We start from the raw sequence: 17,887 nt of genomic DNA, 5'->3' as shown, positions 1-17,887 counted from the left end.
TTGTTTGTTTTTCCACATGTTGAGTTCTGTGGTGATTATTTCCTTTTGTTTTGGTTACAATTTTTCAATTTTGAATATGTTTTGGAGATCCTTCCACATAACTACTTTTATTTAAGTTAATGATTTAAATGCATTTCATAATAGATTACAGCAATATTTTTAAAAGCGCCAGAATGTTAGAAATAGTCTTGTTGGTGTTTTCAGTGACAAATAAACTGGACAAACTGAAAGAGTTTTAAATCTCAGGCTTGTTTTCAATAATTGGGTGAAAATGACTTACTCGCTGAATGCTAATAATTGCATGTGGTGTTGAGATCAGATGACGGAGTTGGCCATTGAGGATATATCCCATTTCTTTGACTTGAGAAATTTTGGGGTTGCTTTTGCAGTATGGTTTGACTCATTATCCATGTGCTCTGTGGAGCACCGTCCAATCGCTTTTGCAGCAACTGGATGAATCTCAGCAGAGAGTAATCACCCTGCTACTTCTGTCTGCAGTCACATCATCAGTAAACACTAGTAATTTAGTTCTAGTGGCAGCCATACATGCCCGTTCTCTGCCTCGGTCATGTTTGATGTTCACAAGCTGTTTCTCTCCTTCTCCAGCCTTTTCTCTTCCCAACAAGCTCATTTTGGTTTTATGTGTCCAGAGACAGACGAACTTCCAGGTCTTTTTGATTTTTTTTTCTGGCAAAGTCTGATCTGGCCTTCCTGCTCTTTAGTGTAACCAGGGGCTTGCACCTTGTCGTAAACCGACTGTATCTCTTGATGCATCTATTGGTCTTTCAGGTCTTTTGGCACTGCTGAGCTGGCCAGTACATTCCTTCTTTTTAATAATGTACCAGATTGTTGACTTGGCGACTTCTGAAGATTTTCCTACCTGATAGTTTTATTTGAGTTATTTAACCTCACAATCCCCCTCTGTTGTATTGACGTCTTTTTGGACATCATCCTAATTCCAGTAAAAAGCTACCAAATACAAGTTCAACACTTGGGACACTAAATCTTCTATCTTATCTTAATATGTAATTAAAAACATAAAATAATGTATGTATGTATGAAAATAATGAGGGAATGGGCCTGATCTGGCCATGTCAGTGAACTATCCAATTAATTTTGAACTTTTACCGTAGTTTTCTGCAGCTTTTTATTGAACAGTACTTCATTGTTGTGCAGGTTCTACATTCTGAGCTGATGAAATCAGCAGCTGTAAGCTATGTGTTCCTGCGACCGTTAAGGCTGTGCTGGCAGACCAAGTGAGGCAAATCCAGTCTATTCCAATTATACTGCGGAGCACTTTACTCCACTTAAGTGCATTACCCCCTAATCAGTGCCTGGCTGTGCTCAGTTAGTACTTAGTGCATGACCTTTCCTTCATATTCATGAAAAAGTAAGAGCTGCTGGAAAATTAGCTTCAGTCACAGTGAATTCTCTTATTCATATGTGAAATGAAGTAATGTTTCTTTTAAGTTTTGATCAACAACAGTAACTGGCACAGAACACACAGTAGTTATAAATGCATTAAATCAAACAAGTGTAAAGGCATTCAAGGTTCACTATGGATTTTTCAGCCGCTTTTTGTCGCTGTAACACTTTGTATTTTCAGTAACTGCCAATGCGAAGGAGCAGAAACAAGTGGAGAAAGCAACGCTGACATGTCATCATCTTCCTCGCTGATACGGTAAACTTGTAAGAAAGCGCTTCCTTATTTAGGTGTCACGTCCTTATTGCACATTTAAAAAACAGAGAGCGGCTTTATTGTACATCTGGATTTTTATTTGTAGACATGTGCTATTTGTTCATAAATCACAATTTGTTACCGTCCTGTTAGCTCTGTTTTTGGTCCCTGGGTAGGTTTTAACTGCCTCTCTGCTGTCTTGTGTTGAACAGGCAGTGCACGGGGAGAGCTGCTGAAAACAAATGCAAAAGAGGGAAAGAACAAAATCTGCAACAAAGTGAGCTCTTGGGTTGTAATTTTACTGTTACGGTCTGCTATGGTCAAAGTTTTGCTTTTTTTTTTTTTGTTGGTCAGTTTTCTTATTTATTATTTTCTATATTCTTGTAATTGTTGTGCTTTAAGTTCTGTAGTTTCAGCGCAGGTTATATTTAAGTCCTTGAGTTTCCAGTTTATTTTGCCTCCCCTGTGTTTCCTGTATCCTGTTATCAAGTCTTAGTCCACAGGTGTCGAACTCCAGGCCTCGAGGGCCGGTGTCCTGCAGGTTTTAGATGTCTCCTCGATCCAACACAGCTGATTCAAATGGCTAAATAACCTCCTCAACATGTCTTGAAGTTCTCCAGATGCCTGCTAATGAAGTAATCATTTGATTCAGGTGTGTTGACCCAGGGTGAGATCTAAAACCTGCAGGACACCGGCCCTCGAGGCCTGGAGTTCGACACCCCTGTCTTAGTCTCTCTGGTAGGTGTTTTTCTGTCTTGTTACTTTCTGCTTTCATCTGATAGTCATTTATCTATGGTGCCATGTTTTAGTTTTACTTCCCCATGTTTTGTCTGATTTAGTTCAGCTGTGTCTCCCAGGTGTCTCACTCTTCCCCAATTACCCTTCTGTTAGGTTGTTTTTGCTCCTATCCTGTTCACTTTTCTCTGTCAGTTATGCTTTATGTATTTTTGCTTAAAACCTATGGATTCTGCAGTTGAGTCTCTGTTGCATATTTTCATTGCAGCAGGCAGTGGTGCACAGGTGGCAGCTGGAAGAGCTGCAGGCCACCAGCATGCCTCCACCAGCATGCCTCCACCGTAGCCTCAAACACCTCCAGGATGGGGCAATGAGCCACCAGTGTCAAGGGGCATTTTCACGGATTTCCACAGGCTATCCTAAAGTGGCTGGGGCTCTCCCCAGAAGACCATTGTTGCTGGTTCCAGGGTGACTGCATGGGAGTGAAGGAACAACCTTTCGCTTTTCTCTCCTCTCGCTTTTCGTCCTTGCCTGGGGGGTAGGCTAGGCCGGACTAAGTCAGGCGATGGCGGTATGTGGTCGGGTGTGGTTTGTCGCTCAGCTGCAGGGGAGGGGTGGAGCAATGGGTCCAGGGGTCTGTGCTAGGGGAGGCTAGCTGACAGCTGATTCCCATTGCACTAATCACCCATTCCCCTATCTCAGTAGCTGCTGGGGCCTGGAGTGGAGAGTTGTGCCTGAGAGCTGACCATGGAGCAGATCAGAGACTGTGTGCGAATAAAAAAATCACTAAAACGCAACTCCGAACTCTTCCCTTGTGTTTGAATGTGTGGAGGGCGGGGACAAGTAACAGAGTGTTACACCGTGTTATAAGCCAATTGGATTGCATGCTTTTTCTTAGTAAGCCTAAGTAATTATAATTTACAGTGGAGTCTCTTTCCAGTTTAACACAGATCTCTTCCTCTTATGACTTTCAGTAACTACCACACTGCAGCCTCAGCATATCTACACATTTTATGGCCTAAAATGACATGCACTTTTCTGTGGTTGTAGCAACTCTGACACTGGAAGAGGCTAACTTCTCACAAAAGATGTTGGTGTCGTTGGCTTTTAGTGAAACAGCGACAATGGTTGAAATGTGGAAGACTTAATTCTTATTATTTTACTGTTTTGTGTTTTTTGTTGTTTTTTTAAATGCAGTAAATGTAAATGTAGTTTTGCATCTGTGGACACACAGCCGTGCTAACTGTTTCACTCTGCTTTAAGAATGCTAAGCTACGCACCCAGTGTCTTGTGGGTGGGAGTGTAAAAGTATTATTAGGCATGTAACGACAACCACAGGAGCTACAAAAACTTTCTGTTTACTAAGCAGTAAGAACAAAAACTGAGTTTCAAATGAGATTCTTGCAGACCTCAAGCTGCGTGCCATCAGCTATGTGCTTATTTTTCCACTCACAGTCCAAAGACATTCAAGGGAACTGAACAAAGTTTTAATAGCAAAAAACTTTCTCAGTGAGGATCATGTTACAGTCCAGTTCATAACCTTTAGACAACCCTTAAGAAAAGCGTCATGATCACCAAGGGCAGAAAGGCTCTTTTGATTCTCGTTATCTGGGACAGCCTCAATCCTGCACTTATGTTAATCCATCGGTTGCAGCACCATGCAGCTGGTGTCTGTGACACAGGACTGAGCTAAAGCAGATTTCCAGTGATCTACAAACCCGGATGGCATACACAGAGTCTGAGCCAGGGCCTCTTACGCAAGTTCAGCCAGCTGTGGCTGTTTGGGCTGTGCGTGCAGGGAATGTGTTTACATAACGCTCATTTAGGCTTTTCCCTTCACATAGCAGGACCTAAAGAAAGTCCAGAGGCATGCTGCTAGTACTAGACAAGAAGTTCCAAAAAGTTCTGTACAAGAGTTTGTTTGTTTTTATTCGGACACTGATGTTTATGAGGATTATGTAACAGTGGAAATAAAATATTGTGACTGTTTACTGAATGAAAAAACTATTATTCCTGAAAGTTAAATACAGCATAGCTTCAGCCCCACACCAGGTAACCTATTTTTCTGTCCTGTGGCTACGTTTGGATTAAATAATGGAGTGTGAACTGCAGTGGTGCCGTTGTAAGACATTCATATAGGAAAACAACTCTTATATTACTATTATTATCTACTATTACTATCTTATATTAATATTGTACTTACTCCAGAACATTGATTCTGTTCATCTGAATGTAGCATTTTCAGTGGGAGGCTGAAGAAGTCACTTGGATAAGCGACAAAGCCTTTCTCTCAGTGAAAACGCTACATCAAGATGAGCAGAATCAACTATTACCTGGATGACCGAGCATGCATCAAAAAGGATTCTACTTAGTTACAGTCCACCCCTGGCTATCGGTGCTCATAACACTCAAATATCATGTTTGGAAGCATCATTTTCTGTCGCAGATGGGATCAGGCAGCTCAGGTTAAGTCTCAGAGTATTTCAGGTACTGCGTTCATGTGAGATGACCTTAATGTGTCTCTGCCTCCATGTGCCACTGCAATCATGATGGCAGCACAGACTCCTGTCCTGCTTTTTCCTCAGGCGCAGAATCAGCTCCTGATCTGCACTAAGCCCTGGGCCTTAAATCCCTCTCAGACACTCAATAATGCGCTTCGTGTGGGACCACACCGGGGTCGTGTCACTCTTCTGAGCCCTGACAGAGGGAGAACCTTCTCCTCCCCCCCCATCATCCTCTTTTATTTGTTCTCAACCACTTGGTCTCAGCTTTTTCTACTTTTTGACCTTCCATTCTCATTCCCCTCCACTGGCAGCTCTAAATATGACCGCAAATCCAAAAGGAAGCAAAGGAAAATCAAGAGGACCTCTGCAATGACTCTACCTTTTCTAACTGACATCACATCTAATTAGGCCAGTGAAATTGCTACAGTCATACGTGGCTCGACGGAAGTGCATTAAAAAAAAGTCCTGCGGTCTGCTGAACTAAAAATAAAACAATGCAGTTGAATGTGAAACTTTCATGTGGCACATGTTCTGCTGCACTTTCAGATCAATGATTGACGAGTGTTCTGAGGAGCTGTGAAACTACAAAACAAACCTCACACGCACTAAGTGTGAATCACCGTCTGGCCGTTTCAAGCAGCGATGCACTGACTGTGCTATAAAAGACACAATGTTCACATCAAGTGATGAATGACTTCCAAAAATATAGCAGCCAGTAATGATTGGCAAAATTCAAGCACCATGTGAACTGCGTGTAGTTAGCATGTGGGAGCCATTACTGCAACATGTACCAAGCCTTTTTCTGTTTTACTGATTGCTTATGAGGTGCACTCTAGAAATCTGTTTGCACTGCATTTAAAGCTCTTTCTTGAAAAGATGCACTAAAGAGTATTTTTAATCTAACAATTGATTCAGTTGCAGGGTATGGCTTTATCATTGCTAATGACTTCCTTCAGGAAGTTTAGACTTAGACTTAGAGCTTTTTATTGTCAATGTGCAGCTTCTTGCACAGCGAAATTGGGTAGCTGGCGCACAAAGGTGCAAAAGTAAAAAGAAGAGAAACCAATACACAACGAGGGGGGGGGAGCAATGTATATGAATACATATATGTGAGTGAAACTATATACATGGTGTATGTGTAAGAAACATTAAAACAGAAACATTGTGGGTCTGTATACAAGGGCAGTTATATAATGTAATAGATAAATAAGGGTGGAAGGGCTATGGTCATTTAGGGTGGAGATGGTAGTTCTACTGGGACCAAAATATTGCACATGAGCCAAAAGAATTGCACAGAACATGAAAAGACTGAGATGTTGCACATAGATGATCAACAGCAGTGTCAGAGTGGATGTGTTGGGGAAGTCTTTACACACTCTTAGTTTGCATTAAGAGTTCTGACAGCCCACAGGAAGAAGCTGTTCTTTAATCTGTTGGTTTTGCACCTGATGGATCTGAACCTTTTTCCAGGGGCAGGATGTTGAAGAGGTGGTGGTTAGGATGGAGGTGGTCCTTTATAATTGCTCTGGCTCTGGAGAGACATCTTGAGCTGGGAATAAAGTCCAGGGAGGGGAGTGGACAGCCGATCCCCTAAGTTTGCAAGTTTGACCACATGTCTTTTAAACATGCTTTACAGATAAAGCTAACTTGACTTGGATCAACTAAAGACCCTTCATGGAGCTTTTACAACAACCTGACAGAACAGCAGAAGAATCACAGGACTCAAAACCCCCTCCACCATCACTGCTGTGCCCATTTACAGAGGGAGAACGCAGCCAACGAGGTAGATCAGACATCTGAATGCCTCCTGGGTGAGGTGTTTCAGACCAACCACATCCAACAAAGACCCTGGAGCACACTCAGGACACACTGGAGAGATTAAATCTTTCAACTGGCTTGGGAATGCCTTCAGGTGCTCCCAGAAGAGCTAGATGAAGAAGCTGGATAGAGGGAGGTCAGGGCATCTGTGGGATCTGTGGGACCTCCATGACCTGGATCCAGATAAGAGGTAACAAATGGATGATTTTTGTTGATTTGGTCCTGAAGACCACAAGCAGGAAAAACAAATTAATCTGATAGATCACTTCTAGCAACTCAAAACTACTAAACTAATGACATTTCTTTAAATCAGTGTTCATCTGATCAAGTTGAATTATGGGTAAAAAGGAATTTAAAAAAAACATTGCTCTCTTTTCGTACTATTCAAATCATTTTCAAAGTCTATGTAGAGAGAGGCTGACTTTATTACCACAATGAAACGATGCATAGATGGATAACAGCGAAATCCGAAAATAAATACATGAAAAAATGCGTTATACCACAACTTCCTGCAGAACATCGAGCCAACACCTAAAATGCTAACACTGATATCATTTCTTGGTCACACACGAAGCTGAACTCGAGTTATTGTAACAAAGGTAGACGGGCCTAAAGACAGTATCCTCCGTTTCTGAGCTCAGAGTGTACACAGTTTGTCGGTACACCCGACATTTAGCAGCATTACACAGAGACCACAATATCGCCGAGTCATACACCATCCTCTCATTTCACTGTAATCCAGGCCGCGAGGGTTTTAATCACTGCGCTCGTTGTATTTTGCCACACATGGAGTCGACTCCCGTGCGCTCTGAAGGAGCAGTTCAAGTCCCAAAAATCTATTCCAAACTCAAACTCAGCTGTATTCACTTATAACTGTGTTTGTTTATTTAATTGTTGCAACACAAGCGTTCCCACAAGTCCTGAAAATAATATTCTTTTATTGGTATTCCACCCTGTTCATAACCTCTGCATTGTGTACTTTGTGCATTCACTTGCCCGAACTCAACCAAACGCCACCCACACATACAAACACTTTTGCTTGTGTCCACATTGCATCATTCATGTGACTTTGCACGAAGAGCTGTATCAACAAAAGGCAGGTATGCTGCGGCGACTTGAGCAGGGCACACATGACAGTTTGAGCTCTTCCATAATCGTCAGGGATCTTTTTGCTTTAAGGAAGAAGAAATACTTAAATTACATGTCACACAATCTGGGCTGGGCGTCTATAACCAGCAGATCCAGGATAGTGGAATTCATGCTGCGATCACAGACCGACTTCATAGAATTTATTCCAGTGTACCGTGACACAGACGAGTCTTTTCTTTCCTACTCGTTCCTCAGCCTGTTTGTGATGGCCCGCGCAAGCTCGGCCTGAAGCCATCAGTTGCAACATGAGATCTGAGAGCCGGGGCTGGAGTTTTGGCTTCTCCCCAAGTCACAGAATGTACTTGAGCAAATTCCAGCAGCAAAATTAATACGGGCCAGAGTGGATTTATCTATCTGCGTCTCAGATTGCATGCATCTAGAGGAACAAGCCGTCTTCCCGCTGCTGTTTTCATTGTCTTTATCTATAAAATTCTTTTTATTCTTTTGCTGTGTGATCAAGAATAAATTAAAAAAAAATTAAAAAACCACTAAACTCCAGCAACTTGTTACAAAGCTAGAGCGTGTACTGCCTGCATGTTTAAGTTACTTTTATTTATACAGCTACAACGGCAGCCCACTGGATGGCAATGATGTTTGGTTGGTCAGTCGACCGCTTTGCGCCACACTGATTTATCTCAGCAACAGTTTGATGTACTGCCATAAAACTGCATCGTGGCATTCAGGCTCCCCACAAGTTGAAACCTGCTTACTTTTGCGATCCTCCAGCAGGCTCTGTAATGCCACCATGAAAGTTTCACTTTAGTTTGTATATGAAGAACAATGACTGGATGGAAGGCCCTGCCAGAGATACTTTTAGTTTTCCTCACGCAACTCACTCCCCTCTTATAACTTTCAGTCTAAAACAAAGAGTGTGAACTCTTGCACAGAAATTCATTGACATGAATCCTAATTTATTTTATACCAGTAAATTTGGCTCATTTGTTTACGATTAAACCCCCTGGAGGAACTTTAGTACAGCTTTGCTAGCAGTATGTAAACTAGCACTGTGAACAGGCTTTGCTAACACAAGTTAGTATTATTGGTACTAGCTATGCATGGACAATACTGGTTGTAATAATTTGACAAACTTGTTAGATGTCATATTTTGAACAATATAAATGCATAAAATTAAAAATATATTACATTAAAATAAATATGGATTGTAACATTCACAATGAAATATATAGAAGACTATAGTTGACTAAATGATGGTCATTATAGTCGCTTACTTTGATCGCTTGATCAACAACCAGCAGCCGCTCAGCTGCACAGGGAAGATTAAAAATTTGTCCAGACCATTAAAATACATAACAAACCTAAATGTCTACAATATAAACAAAAGTAAAAATGCGCACACTAAACATCAACAAACTAAACACATCGTGTCCAACTGAACTGCCACATGTGCAAATATATACACTGTTGGATTTGTATAAAATATTTGTATACACCACACAGACGCTACTGTCAGTGCCCTAAGCAGTGTTTATGCAAAGTTTTATCAAGATTCGTCCACTTGTCCCGGAGGAGAAAGGGAACATACAAACCTACATGATCATTAGCGTATGGTGAACACGCGAAAGCTTTTCGATATGATTTCAGTGTCTACAATCTACATGTGCCTGTGAGCTTATATGCCCCCTCCTTAAACTCAACACTCTGGTAATTAAAATGCACATGACTGTAAAAGCAGGGATGGTTTTGCAGGTGGTGGCCACAGACCACTGCTGTCACCTTCACTGATTTTTCTCTAGCTCAGACACGGCCTACCAGGACGAGGACTCGCAGCTGACTCAGGATCCGCTGGAGAGGTTTTCACTCTCGGCTGAGTTGGAAACACAGGTAAGCGCCACAAAACGGCTGGAGGTTGTTTTTTGTTTGTTTGTTTGTTTTTTAAGATTTATCCTCTGAGAAATATGACTGTCTGTAGAATACAATGTTCTGATCAATGCTGTTGATCATATCCATTTAAATGAATAGAAAGTGGATCTTGGGGGAGGTTAAATGCATATTGTTGAGTACTCTCTACAATGTACGCATGTCTCTCAGCTCTCTCCCCCTTTAACCACAGCCTGTTGATAACAATGCACATGGCTGGTTACATCATTAGTATTGATAAATCTTTCCAAAATGGATTATGATCCAGCCAGCCTCCACTCTACAATCTCTCTGTTGCAGACTACAGCAATAATATATTTAAATAACCTGGCAATCTATTAGATTATATTTTCAAAAGAAGCAATAGCGGATGGATGAATGCTAAAGGTGAAATCCCAATAGCCACTAGAGAAACTGATGATCTCCAATGAGAATTTGGTTTTCTCTTATATCGACTTCTTTCAGAGGCTACACAAAAACATCTGCATTTTTTCTCCTTTGTTAAACAAGCTAGTGAAAATAATAAAATGTGTCCCTGTAAAGCGGTGAGATGCTAAGAATGCTGAGGCTAAGCAGGATTTAGAGGTTCAAGGTCAACTAATTATTTCTGATACTGCAGCCATGAAGACGTTTTCAGAAATCTTTAAAGTTGAAGCATATCAAGGCTTTTGACCTGTAGCTGCAGCAGCACATTTTCCCAGCACTATTCCCAAACACCATTTTTTCCCACCAATTCATTCCTCTAATTAATGTTTTTGCTTATTAATCAGGCTGTGGTTGCTGATCCATCTGCACCATTAATCATGAATGAAAAGACCAATGGGGACTTATTTCTCTGAGGCTCGCTCATTTGATTATTCCAGAAGCTCATAATATGTAAATGATAACATGCAGAGTTTTACTTTGAAATACACGATGAATGCAGATCAGTGTTCTTTGCATATTTATATTTGTTTAGATTTCTCAGTGCGCCACACTTCATTTATCGTCTGACTCTCTGCATGTTGCGTAACAGAGGACCTATTTGAAGAGCCCTGGCACACACACAGAAAGATGCTGCCCCCTTTTGGAATTGCATTACTTACCATGATCAAGTGTAAACTTCCTGTATGTACATTTGATTCCAGTTAAACCAGCAAATAACCACAACTAACTGAAATGTGCACATTTCATCATTCAGAATATAAAATGGCATTCAGAAAAAAATATATTGCTGTATTATATTTTGTCATGAATTTAGGTTGCACAACTACAAACTATTAAAGGGCTGCGCATCTCATCCATAAACACAGTAACATTGTGTTGTGGCTTTAAGCATATTTATGGTAAATTCTTGTTTTTTTCTGATATATCTTTAACTACATTTTCAATTCAGGCTAACAAAAAAAACAAAACTGCAAAACAGTAACTCATAATTCCATTTTATTTTCAGTATTACGCAACATTAGAAGTATAAATATCTGTTTTAATATACAACATGTATGACATCCATAGAGCTTTCCTTGGGCAAAATACAAAACTCAAAACACTTTTATTGCACATATTCTAAAAGACAAACCAACATAAGCAAGTTCATCTAATACTAGTTTTGCACAGAGGAGGAAATAAAAGGAAATCTGAAAAGACGAGAAGACAGAGTAGAACGTGACGTGAAGAGACATCGATTACTGCACAAACAAATCATGGTGGCAAGGAGGCAAACCTCGCACGACTAGAAACATTATCTGTAACACAGGACGCAGATTTGGCAAATCAACAATATACAAAATATACATCCATGACGCTTTGTAAACAAACACTGAATGTGCTTTAAAGATTTAAACGTGTGTCGTCACAGGAAAGGAAAACGTGAGTGTTGGGGGAATGAAAAAAAAAAAACCTAAAGTGAGGGATTCATAAACCGCTCTGCTGTACTCACCCTTTGAACTTAACATTGGTAAAGATTAAGGTGCATTTATTACTATCTCACGATACATTAGCAATACTTTTACAATATCCAATGCAGCTGAACATTAGATTCTTTTAACATTAAAATCTCTGCTGTCAATCTTGGTTTTCACTTTCACTCTTAGACACATACTGTGTGGAACATTTAGATTTATACCGTGACCTCCGGACAACACGGTGGATCTGGTTTTATACAGCCAGCACAACAGAGCTAATACTAGTGTCCTAGGCTACTTTGTGGTTTTCATTTAGGGTTTGCAATTTAAAGGCATCTACCATATAGAAAAGTGTGTAAATGGTAGCAAGTGTATGCGGATATACAACAGCCTATATGTGTAGTACCAGGGTATTAGCACGCTAACATGAAATTCACATTCATAGCTGAAAAGTTTGTGGTCACTTAGAGCTGATGGGAGCAGTTAAACATGACATTGTGATCAACTGAATCATCTAAGGGAATATTTGCATATGCATCCAGAAACACGTTTTAGGAAGCTATGGCACATTGCGTAATTAGAGCAGATCATTATCACTTTGAAAGAGCGACCGAATCTAAACAGCTGATTAAAGGAGCAATACTTTTAGCGAGCTGATTGTCTGGAGCGTCGGCGTGGGGAGGTTTGATTAACGAATTTTCCTCTGAAATCGATGTTGATCCATTTCATGAGGCAACACAAGATTTCATACAAACTGTGTGTACGACTCATCACAGAACAGCGCAAAGTGGCTCTAATGGCAATCGAAAAAGAAGAAGAAGTGCGTTTACAGCTGAATGAAAGGACTCGAGAAACAGATGACAGCTTCATTAAATGATACCTGTAACAGCAAACTGTGCAGCACTTTTCCCCCTCCTTTCTTAGAACGACAGTAACGTGACATGTTTCACAGGAAAGTTCTTTTAATCTTTAGACTCAAATCAAACCCACAGCATTTATACTCCAAACATCATTCTAAAGTATTGCTTCTTAGATTGGTGAAACAATTTTTCAGGTTTGCCAACACGATCAGATAGTGTTTGAACAAGACAAAATTATACAAGGTCAGACAGTAACGAGCAGATATGCCATCAACGTTTGTTTAAAAAAAGAAAAGAAAAAAAAATCCAGCTCAAAGTGACCTCAAACTTTCAAGCAGACATGAACTATGTTATGCAAAGCCATCATAAAATCTTCGCCCGGGTGGAGCTTCTTTATGAAGCATCCAAAACACCAAAACCCTGACAGCGAAGCACTTTAACATGAACCGCTTCAGATCGTGTTTTACTCGCACAAGTGACCTTAACGATAGCGTGGACGTAACCCAGAGATGAGGCCCACGGCTTCTAGAAATCTACTGCTGTGATTACTATGCAGAACTGCTGGTTCATCTTCCTCAAACACAATGTCCCGTATTTTACAATCTTCAGAGCTTAATCAGCCAGTGAACACATCATCAACAAAGACATTCTTGGAGAAACGCTGACAGCCCTCACAGTTTTGTTATATAATGCTACATTTTTTTTTTCTGTTTTTAGAAATAGCCCCTCATGCCCTCTCCTCTCTTCAAGTTCATTTTGGAACATGTGAAAACATGTTGAAAGTCACACAGAAGAGGAAACGTTTGATGAGACACACTGCTGTAGCTTACTTTAGACCACACAAGCAGAACATGATACTCTTAATACTTAGCATACAAACATGACACTGCAAAATCTATACATATAATACAAACGACAATCATGTAAGCCCATGTATCCCTGTTTTACAATGGTATCTTATTTACACTATATTGCATAAAAATCAAAAATATATGTACAAGATGCCAGAGGAATGTGAATAAACACCACATCTTGCTTAAAAAAAAAAAAAAAGCAAGTCTGATTTCCCATACATCTAAGGCCCCTTCACTAATTTATGATTTTTAGAATCCTATCGTGATCCTATAGTTACTTTGTTTCAGGTTTTAGGTGAAAAGCACGAGATATAGTGCGTTTCTTTTGTGTACCACTGCACGAAACCCAACATTAAAACAATCCGATCATACTGAACGTTAACAACACAACTGCTCGACAACATTGTGTGGTCTACTGCATTAAAAGACTTCAGATCCTCCGAGTCTAGAAGAAAGAGTGCAATTCAAAACTGCTTATGGCACAGACTCTCTAGTACATCACGGCCTTTACAGGTGTCCTCCCCGTTGCCCCTTAAACACACTGATTGCACGAAGTGTTCTGCAACGAACAGAAAGAAACCCTCCAAACATTCGATTGACATGAAAGTAAAACTTCAGAAAGGATCGGCAAATGATCGCCTACATTCAAACCTAGAAACATCAACATGTTGTTATGAATAATCTTATTAAACACACATACGCACACACACGCAGACTTTCCCTCTCTATCAGCTTGTAACAGCTTGCCTGGTCCTCAAATAAACAAAAAAAGAAGGCATGATGATGATTGCACAAATCAATCCCAACTTTTTACTTTATCTGGATTATTTGAAGCAGTCACGTTTTTCTTTTGTTTTTTGAAATCATCACTTTCCTCTTTACTTTTTGTTACTGGAGCTACGCGGTGACTCCTTCAGCTGCTTGCACCTGCTCGTGTCTCTGTCTAAACTGTCTTTAGCTGCAGATGGAGAAGCCCTGGAAGTGTCTCTCTTAGTGTTTTTCTGTGCAGGCGTGACTTCTTGAGTGGTTTCCTTTTTCTTTCTTTCACCCTGCTCCTTCCGGAGAGATGATGCCGGTTTGTCTGGGGTGGTGGTTCTGGTGTCCGGGGGCTTGTGACTGTCCGGTTTGACCACTTCAGACTTGGGAGCATCCTTGGATATCTTGACTGCAGGCTCACAACTGAAGCCTTTGCCTGAGGTGTCTGCGCTGCTCGGTGGTTCTGTTTTCGCTGGAAGTTTAGGCAGCACAGCTGGTGGGTCGGGCTGAGAGGACACATCTGATGGCGGCAGAGGCTCCTTCCTGAGCTGCTGAGATGTAGTGAGAGGCAGGGCGCATTCTTTTGTTTTGGGGTCACGGGGGTCTTTAATAACTGTGGGGTGGTTTTTAGGTGAAGTGTCTTTAGGTTTGGAATCAAGAGTTTGTTTAATTGCTGGAGCTGCAGCAGGCTTCAGAGCTGATGATGTTTTAGGAGGGAGAGATTTCAGCTTCGAGTTCGGGACGTCTTTGACAGCAGCAGAACATTTGGGCTGTATTTCTCGCTGCCTCGTGTCAGCATGAGTGGGCAAGGGCTTCGCTTGCACAGAGTCTTCACTCTTTGCGCCATCGCCGGCGGATACCGGCGAGGCTTCTTTCCGTTTAGCGTCGTGGGTTGCTTGAACGTGTGAAGTCGAGGGGGCAGACTCCTTAGGCAAATCCTTCTCTTTTGAACTTGGACTTCCTTTGACAGCTGGGACGGGAGGAGCTGTGCTCTCTTGTGTTTTTGCTTCCTTCTCTCTCTTCACAGACGTGGGCAGCGTGGGCTGTGGGTCAGGCCTCGACTTGCTTTTGGGACTCGAAACAGTTTCACTTGTAGCTGTCGAACCTGAACTTTTGAGCTTTGCTGAAGGGACCACAGTGTTTTCTTTAACACTGACAACAGACGTGCAAAGTTGTGCATCGGACGATCTGTGTTGTGCTTTTTCAGTCGGACACATCTGTGATGGCTGCTCTGAATCTTTCACAGCCGCTGTATTCTTCGTCTTTGGTGATATGTTAACGTCTTTCTTCTGCAGCGATATGCCACTGTCCTGTACTGCAGCAGCAGACACAGTGTTATGCTTTTTGTTCAGTGTGGCATCTGTAATAATATTCAGTGAAGTGGCCTTGTTTATCGTACAAACTTCTTTCTTCTGCTCCACTTTTGCAGCTGTGGAACTTGCACTGTTTTCCGTCTTGGAGCCCGAGCTGCCTGCATCTCCAACCAGCTTCACAGATGAGCTGACAGATGTTTCACTGTGCTCTGATTTACTATCAGGTAATGCTCCAAACGCTGATGCCGAGACAGAAACTCCTGGTTCTGTATTTGAGGAACAAATGTTTGGCACATTCGCTGGAACATGTACCGATGCAGAGTTGGTCTGCACATTCGCCTCAGAAGCGGGTCGTGAGGTTGCAGCTGAGTTCTGTGCTGCAGTTTTTCTCTTCTCACAGCTCTGAAGTTGACCTGTATCCAAAACTGAGTCTGCACTCTGCTTCAGTGGCCCAGTCAGAGGTTTACTAACAGCTCGAGCCTCCAGTGTTGTAAATGGAGGGGAAGTTTTTAAGTCTACCAAAGAGACTGCTGTCTTGGAGCTGTCAGTATTTTGTGATGTAGTGTCTGGTATCTCTTCCTGCTGCTCCACCTCATCCTCCTGATCTTCGTTGCTCACTTCCCGTATGGAGGGTGTTTTTCCACAGGAGGAGAAGTGGGAGCTGTGTCGAGGGCCTCTGTGCTCATGGCTGGCTTTCATACCGGTCCTTCCTTCTTGTTTAACACTAAAAGTTGAGGGATCTGCTTTGCTGTTTGAGGCCTTCAATGACTCGCCTTGTCTATCCTGTGTTTTCTCACCACTTGCATTGACTTTCATTTCTGTTGCTGAATTATTTGATTGCTCCTTGGAGACAACAATGCTGTTTACAGAAGAAACGGCTTCAGGGCTTAGAGAACAAGTTAGGGGGCTCTTCATCTTGTCTGTGGTTTTTGTTTGGGGGATGGTTATTTGCCTTTCAGTAGGGCTCTGAAGTCGTATTGGTGGGTTTACAGAAACTGTGTCACTTGTGTTCTCTGCCATCTTGGACAAACAAGTTTCTGTTTTAGAAACTCTGGGTCCAGAGAGCAGACCAATGTCCAGGGTGCCCTCAAGAGGCTTTAGAGAAGAGACGTGGCGTCCTTCAAGTTTATATTCAGATGATGTTTTTCTAAGCGGAGACTCTGCAGAAGAGATAAGATGGAGTTTCTCCACAGCGCTCTCTCCTCTGCCAGAGAAAAGCTTAGGGGCCAGACCTTCAGGGCTCGAGTGGACGCTTCCCAGTCCGGCCTTCATGTGGTCGTGAGGCATGGCCGTGTCCAGCTGAAGGCTCTTCGATCTCGTAGAACCAAAGTGGAGGTTCTCATGGAGGGTCGAAGTCAACCGACACATGCAGTCTTCTCGTTCTTCGAATGACAACCTCTTCCTGGTGAACTCGATACTGGGAGCTTTGAAGTCCAGTCTGTCTGGCTTCATGCCGTCTTTACCCTGTCGAGAGTGCTGCCATTCTGGGTGACCAGAACACAGAGCCGATCGCAGCGCTCCATCACTTTCACTGCTGCCACCAGAAGGCTCAGTGATGCCTTCACTGACACGTGTGCTCAGCTTTTTATACAGAACGTCTTTAAGAGTTGAACTAGCAGCTTTAGCCTCCAGCGTTCCAGACTCCGGGCTGCTCTGCACTTTGTTTTGGCTTCGGACCAGAAAGCCTTCGTCCCCATCATAAGCACACGGTGCCGATGAATCGGACTCATGCAGAGCATCTTGCTTCTGTAGAGACTCCCTCCTCTCTGACCACTCCTGTCGTTTCACAACCATCTTGGACTTCAGTTTTTCCTTGTCGAGCTCTTCTATAGACTCCTGCCGGCCCATCTTACGGCTGATTGGCCTTTTTAGGCAGCCCTGCTCGACAGGCCGTAAGCGAGTGATTGTCAGTGGCTCACAGGCTGCTTCATCCACACTCTGCAGGCCGGTGAAATCGCGCTCTCCTGTCCTCACGTCCTCGTCCTGCACCTCTTCTTGGGTCACTTCTAAGCTGCGTTTTCTTGGGCACAGGTGCTTCTTTTCCCCTGTGTAAGAAGGAGACAGCTTTTCTTCAGACTGAACACGCTTTAGGAGAGGTGAGCGAGGCGGTTCAGCACTCTTGGGGCGGACAATGTGTCTCACAATTGTGGGTGGGGAATGAATCTTGGCTGGAAAAGCCTGGGTTGTTTTGGAAATGGCGACAGAGTGTCCACTGAGAAGGGGAGGGGGTGAGCGCTGGGGAGATGTTGGCTGGGGGGTAGGTGAAGGCGTGCGAGCCAGTGGAGAGAGGGGAATGCTACCGGCAGACTTGCGTCGACCCTGACGAAGCCTCTGACCTGGCAGTTTGGGGCCGAGGCCATGCAGGGTGCTGGGCCGAATGTGGCCTGAGCCAGCAGGGGAGTTGGGAGCACTGGAGCTGGGAGAGCTGCTCTGGGATGAGTTGCCACCTGAAATATATA

The 17,887-nt window shown here is 42.6% G+C and overlaps 1 protein-coding gene and 1 long non-coding RNA gene across 17 annotated transcripts in view; one reads left to right on the top strand and one right to left on the bottom strand.

The window, feature by feature from the left end:
* On the top strand, nt 1–11,165 carry LOC120718702. Its single transcript, XR_005692540.1, has 4 exons — nt 1–1,681; nt 1,891–1,955; nt 2,682–6,925; nt 9,639–11,165. It is a non-coding gene; the product is annotated as an uncharacterized LOC120718702 (long non-coding RNA).
* A 1-nt stretch (nt 11,166) lies between these two features.
* The window catches only part of mast4 (microtubule associated serine/threonine kinase family member 4), a 101,091-nt gene continuing 94,370 nt past the window's right edge, over nt 11,167–17,887 (bottom strand). For all 16 annotated transcript variants that reach the window (XM_040007332.1, XM_040007333.1, XM_040007334.1 and 13 more), the window contains one exon: nt 11,167–17,875. In XM_040007332.1, coding sequence (XP_039863266.1) covers nt 14,238–17,875 — 3,638 coding nt within the window. In that variant the 3' untranslated portion in view covers nt 11,167–14,237. The remainder of the gene's footprint in view (nt 17,876–17,887) is intronic.

This window comes from Simochromis diagramma, unplaced genomic scaffold (genome assembly GCF_900408965.1).
Source record: "Simochromis diagramma unplaced genomic scaffold, fSimDia1.1 OVJJ01000682.1, whole genome shotgun sequence".
Lineage (NCBI taxonomy): Eukaryota > Metazoa > Chordata > Actinopteri > Cichliformes > Cichlidae > Simochromis > Simochromis diagramma.
Note: the sequence above shows the minus strand (reverse complement) of the source record. Positions and strands in the feature narration are given on the sequence as shown.